The sequence below is a fragment of the Xiphophorus couchianus genome, chromosome 6 (genome assembly GCF_001444195.1).
Source record: "Xiphophorus couchianus chromosome 6, X_couchianus-1.0, whole genome shotgun sequence".
NCBI classification, from domain to species: Eukaryota; Metazoa; Chordata; class Actinopteri; order Cyprinodontiformes; family Poeciliidae; genus Xiphophorus; species Xiphophorus couchianus.
Window position 1 is genome coordinate 10,763,441 of NC_040233.1, and position 6,678 is coordinate 10,770,118.

At 37.5% G+C, this 6,678-nt stretch overlaps 1 protein-coding gene across 1 annotated transcript in view; it reads right to left on the reverse strand.

The window, feature by feature from the left end:
- LOC114146939 (calsyntenin-2-like) overlaps positions 1 to 5,746 on the reverse strand; it is a 157,929-nt gene extending 152,183 nt beyond the window's left edge. Inside the window, exon 1 of the mRNA XM_028021398.1 lies at positions 5,553 to 5,746. Within this exon, the coding sequence (XP_027877199.1) occupies positions 5,553 to 5,625 (73 nt within the window). The 5' untranslated portion in view covers positions 5,626 to 5,746. The remainder of the gene's footprint in view (positions 1 to 5,552) is intronic.
- Positions 5,747 to 6,678: the final 932 nt, after the last annotated feature.

A 6,678-nucleotide genomic window follows, 5' to 3' on the forward strand; every position in this document is an offset into this window, starting at 1 on the left:
TGTGGACTGAACCAAACTTGACACTTTCATCACAAGCGACTCTTTAGTCTTCTGCCTATTTCAGGTCATCAGTTGGATTTTATTATTTAGAAAGTAAATGTTATTTACAACTTCTCAGATTGAAATTTAGAAAGTTCGATCTTATTTCCTTTCTTCAATAAAATAGTTTAAAAATTATCACGAGGTTCGTTAATGAATGTTCATTACATCAAAACTTTGAATGTTAAGCTACTTTTATTTAATGGGTATAGATATAAAAATACTCAAAAATGTGCATAATGTTTTACACTTTAATCAAGCTTCTTGACATAAATTTGATAGTTAAACTTGTTATTTGACAGAAACAAAAACTAATACAATTACATAAATAGAAACACTAATCTGATGGGAAAGAGATTTTCTTTGGATGTCTTGACAGGCGCCAACAAATAAAATACATTATTATCATTGTTATCAAAGGAGATAAGACTGTATTTTAAGATATCTTGTGCAGATATCTTAAAATACAGGATTCTTCTCCATTTTACATCTTCCGAGCAACATTACAGTCTATCAATGTGTGTAAATATTTAAGTATGCAGTGGATAGTGTCTTCACTTAAGTAATTTAGAAGTACATGAGTGTCTGCATTTGTGATTTTGTTGGCCTGAGTGAGATAACAAGAAGAGCCCATGAAGCTGTCCCTCTGAAGTCAGCACTGCATGCAGTGTTTACCCACCACATATTGAGCAGTGTTGACCAGAAAGGCCCACTGGGGCTCTTAGACCAGCTGCTGTAGTCCTGGCACACACACATTGCCCTAAAAACAAACAGCTCTCCACCGGATGGAGAAACAAACACACAGCAAACACTGATATCACCTCACATAGCCCTTCAGTTCAATCGTCTCCTCCACCTTACGCCTCATCACACATATTATAATTATCAGTACAGAGTAATTAACATCAAAATTAGGACCCATATTTGCATATCCACCATCATTTGCATATATGCCCAGGAGCCCACCTAACATTCCTCCTCATGCTGCAAAGAACCAGGAAGAAGCACAATTATTTTATCTAACAACTCAAGCAGCCATGAAAAGCATTCCATACCAAGCTGTAAAAAGTATTTGCCCCCTCAAAAATATTTTCTTTTGTTGCTCATTTTTCACACTTGGATATTTTTAAGATCAGGTCATCTTCATCCGATATTTAACTTGTTGTTTGTGATATAAAACATTTAAAAAATACCCAAAATCTTTTAAGATGTTAACACTTCTTCACACCTCAATATAATAAAGTTGAAAAGATGAGAACCGTAAAAATAAAGTAGGCTGGTAGGAACATGTAAAGACAGACAAAATCGAAAGTCTGGGAATTTGGAAAAACTATAGGAGGGCTATAAGGAGAGGTTTCCTAAAGACATAACCACGTAAGAATAATAATGCAACCCTTTCAAAACAAGAAAAGGCAAAGTAAGATAGAGGCTATACAGCTGCCCCATTTATACATCTCACTTAAGCCCATAAACCTTTAGAGTAAAATCCATGACTGAAGAAAGGAGACCAGTAGCAGTTCTCAAAATCAGGAGCAGGGCTGTTCAAGCATGGGGAAAAGAAGTGAGGAGCAGAGTGACAAAACATCGCTCTCTCTGTGGCATTTGCCCTCTGAATGGCATCAGCTCAGCGGAGCAGAACAGCCAAGAGTGATGCAGAGTCAAAGGAATAAAGAGGAGGAGGCAGGCAGAAAAACACAACAGAGGGAAGAAAGAGAACAGAGAGGACATGAGTGACAGTAAAGAGGTGAGGAGCAACAGGACGAGCAGAGCACTTCCCATCAGACACTGTTTCACCAGTCACTGCACAGAAGATAGGAACCTGCGTTATGCCTCTGAGTTCCACATTGTTTTCACGATTTATGTTCTGGTATGGGTAACAACGGGATGGCTCTGTTGGAAAGGTGCCTATAAATCTGATCTTGTTTCTTTCCGGGGGTTTTTTGTTTGTTTTTTGTCTACCTTTTTAATTTAGATCCCCTCACAACCTCTCAGGCTGTGTTGTCTGACACTCATCCACCCTGCTCTACTTTACAGTGTCTTATGTAAAGGTATTCAGCTGAAAGTCATCCGTCTCATGCATACTGTAAACTATATTCTGCTGAGCTTGTAAAGCTTCAAAATAGAAAATCTGCACATACACAAAACATCCCTCAATGTCTCTTATGTAAAAGCCAAACATCCAGGAAGCACTCTGAGAAATTGATCTACTTTTAAAAAGAGGAAATGGCTTCACTCGACAACGAGAACTCTAATCAAATGCTGGAAAATGAGTGACATAATACTTTCCTGGACGACAGCTGGTCAGATAGGATCAAGCCAAATTATAAAAAAAAAAAAGAAAACAGGGACTAAATTCAGAAGAGTGCGTGTTTTGAGCTCACATTCAATAATAAATACATTTGCTAGCGTCTGCAAAAAAGTAAGTACCCTAAACCAAGATTTATATTTTGCAATTTTGCGTAGTCACAATCACCCTGCAACTGTGTTCAGAAGACAAAAACTAATTATTTAGATTAAATTAGTTGCAGTTTATTTTTTTACATCTGATTATACTTTGCTAAGGCTTTTCAGGTTAGATCACTTGATTAGATTTTAAAAAACAACATTAAGATAAAACTTAGTGGAAGATAGCATATTTTTAATTACAATAGCAACTGAATCCTATGTCAGTTTACATGCATGTTATCTGAATTGCAAATCTGTAAATGACATGGCTATTCATAAATTAAACAAAATAAGAACTGGTCATAAAATTAGTCAGTGATATTTATTTAAACTATTAAAACCAATCAGGTTTTTAACAACCTTGTAATGCAGTAAGAGGTTTTCTATGTTACAATTCCTTCATTTATCCAAATAGGATATATGAAGGCTGTAAGGATGGATTATTCTTAGTGTGTGCATAATAAGGTATGTTTTCTTTTCCCATCATTACCAAGACCTGAAAAATACCTAAATGAAATTGCTCAATCTTTGAGATTTGTGCAGGCTGCGTGATAGGTATTTTCCTTTCGAACCTAAATAAAAGAAAGAACCACAGACAACGTATATGAATTTTATGTAGAGCTTTTGCAAAAGGAGAAGGCTCTATCGAACTTCTCCTCCGAGCAGTTCTACAGAGCGTTCTGATCTGCTCTCACAAAAACTCCTCTTTTTATTGTCAAAGAAGAACAAGCAAAGGGTGCAGTCAGGAAAACAACAGAGGTCGTAAAGCTTCTAACCCAAACATCTAACAACCGAGTTCCAGATGTGATATCTGATCAAAGGTCTGAGCCCGGTTCAAATCTCGGTCAGTACTGTCAAGAAAACAAAATACGACTGCTCACAAGTAGTTACTAAATTAGGAGGTGTTCTTTAAAAGGATTTAAGGTCTGAGAAACTTAGTGTTATCTATTTCTCGTAAAGTTGAACAGACAGTAGTGACCTCCATACACACGTAAGGAAGAGAACACTTTAAACAGAAAATCACAATGATCTATAGGCTGAATGTGAACTAAAGTAAGAATAAAATGATAATACCAAAAAATCTCTAACACTGCGTACAAATCTCGCATGGCGTTATGCCATCCTGTCTTCTTGCCAAATGCATTAGTGACATTTGAGGAGACATTAATTATGAAGACATGCAACTGTTTCAGCCAACACTAGACAGACTCTTGTTTTGGCTTGTAGACTTTCATTAATAGAGCTGAGCTGAATATATCCACCTTTGAAACCTAAATGAGATGATGAAATCTCCAAAGAAACTTGACACTTCTCTAAACTTAATGCAGAGCTACTTAGTCTTCTCACAGGCTATAGACCATATGGAGGACTTTTATAAACAGCAAAAATAATGATAATGTTTGCTTTCGCGCAGACAGCCCATCCTGGCGCTCCTCCCTCTAGAGACCCAATTAATACCAGTGTAAACCGCCGCTTCCCTTCGCTGGCAACACCAGTCACCACAACGTGTGTCACACGTCTCTGTATGCGTAGGGGGGTGTGTGTGTGTGTGCGTGAAGGGGGGGGGGGGGGGGGGGGGGTGACAGAGAGAGACAGAGGAAGTAGAAGATGTGAGAATATCATAGGGTGAGGATGTGATTAAATACAGCATGGCTGCCCTCTCTGAGAACTTATTATAACACACTAAAATTTTCTTTGGATTGCTTTGCAACAAGCTACTAAACATCAAAATTAGACAAACTATAGGTTCATACTTATGATGGATAACATCTCAAAAGGCATTCAGCAATAAACAGCATACATTCTGTTGTTTTTCAACAAGCTAATTGTTGTGAAATTTTTGGAATGTGAATTTTGATGCATTTTGAGCAAAAAGAGTTTAAAAGATGAGTAAATTCATCAATTTCTTTATAAATAATCTTTTTTTTTTTCAAACCCAGTCCATAGAGCTTGCTCCCCAGCTGCCTGTTTAAGATATTATTCGCTCCAACAAATCTGATAGAAATGAATGACTGGCCTCCTTAGCAGGTCATCAGTTTCACCGGAAGCTTATTAATCACCAATCAATTTGAATTAGCTGTATGAAAGCAGGGCACTTGGTCCTTCAATCAGCAAGATTGACAAAAAAAAATGTGCACTGGGTCTTAAGCATTTTAAAACCCAATGTACAATTTCTTATTTTAAAAGCTTTGAAATTTTTTTATTATTGTTTTTGTCAAAACAAAAGTTTACATTTTTAGTTAAATAAAACAAGGCTTTTCAAGCAATGTACCCTGGCTACCCAATACTTCCTCCACTTCACTCAGATTAAAAATTACAAGAATTCCCTTTCTCACTCTACCTAATTTAAATTTCTAACCCCATTCAGACAATCAAGACTGAGAAAATAACTAATGCCTCAGGGATTCCTGGCAAAACTAATGAAAGTTTACCAGAATCTTCGATTTCTCACTGAAACGTGAAACATTAACTTTTTACTGTCAGTGCTCTTGTTCACGTGTCTGTGTGCAAAGCTTAAAATGTTAACAATTTCAAACATTCAAATTTAAAACCAAGAATTCATGTTTTGCCAAAGAACTGAAACTGAAATAAATAATTAAATGGCATTTAGCTTATATACTAACTATGAATATTGTCGTTTAAAACTAATTGTGAACCTTACAAATTACATGACAGGGACTACCACTATTTGACATTCAGCACATTTATGTACAGTACATGATGATGATGATGCACAAAATAACCACAGTATTCTTCCCAAAGCAATTATCTAGGCAAGTACCACTCAAAACTACTATAACCTGCCTTCACTTGAATTGAGCACCTGCTCCACATTACCTGCGGGGCAGAAGCTGGCTTCTTAACGAACCTCAAGTCAATAAAGGGAAGTACAACTACTGAATATTCAGCAGAACTCAACCAGAGTCCCGTTCTAATCTCATCTGAAAACCATAACAACGACTGCCACTTCAATTTCCAACTTGTGTATCTCAAGCCTCCAAATTACGACTTCTGCTCCAAAGCAATGAAGCTTGTTTTTCCGTCTACTTTATTTTTCGTGCCCCTACCTTTCCCACCGAGAGCGCAGGAGGGACCGGAGAGAAGCCAAAGCAGCACAAACGGGACGCCGAGGATGTGCATGTTTTGTCGAGCTGAGTGTGAAACGTCTTCGCGTGCCCTCCTCTCCTCAAATCCTGGCTCACCTCGCGAGCGCGGGGATCTACTCAGCTGGACGGTCGCGCGAAGGAATCTTGGAAGGTCGAGAGACTATCAATGGTAGCGCGAGGAAAGAGAGAGAGCGGCGCCGACGTCTAAGCAGCGTCAATTAACTTCAGTTTGCGGATATGACGTTTCAAAATAAAGCGATGTTGGATGATTGTGTTGCTTTCAATCAAGCAAACACTTTCTAAAAGTCTGTATAAATAAAAAGAAAGTTAAAATATTAGGAATTTCGCTAAATTTATTTTGATTTTTTTTTTTTAGCTTTTAAACCATACGCGACTGAAGTTCACACGTTGTGCAATTTTATTTTGAAGAATAAAATTGCTGCGAAATCGTGACTTTTTTGGCATGCTTGACTTAACAGTTTATAGAAAATTAAAATAGTAAAAGGCGATGGGAAATTTAAAAAAACCAAGTGATTTATGTAGATAATGAGAGGAGTTCTAACCTTTCTGAAATGTACAGTTGCAACAATAATGCTTAAAGCGGCTCTCACGTGTACATACCTCTGATAAAAGATACGGTTTTTGAGACAAGAGAGCACTATGAGTCATTTTCTTTTGTTTAAGTTTTTGTAATCTTTATTGTGACAAGCATCCTGCACAATTCAACGATTCACATTCACTTATGCCACCGCATTTCATGTTCATGTCGGTTTGGAGTTTTCCTGATTGCTCCATGTCTGTTTGGTATCGTTTTGCAAGCTGTTTCAACTATTTTATTAAAATCCTGCTGCTGCCTTTTCCCGTCTGTGACTTTTTGATGTTTTTCTCTGTTATTTGCCGGATCGGAATCAGCATGATGTGATTTTTTGTTGTTGTTGTTGCTGTTTTCACCTAACAAGAGACTCTGATCATTGCAGCTTTACTCTGTCACTCTGAGTGACTACAATACTAAAAGCAGATGGAACTCAAGACGCTAATGGACAGGGGACCTGTCCAGGTGAACCCTGCCTCTTATTATGCTTCGCTG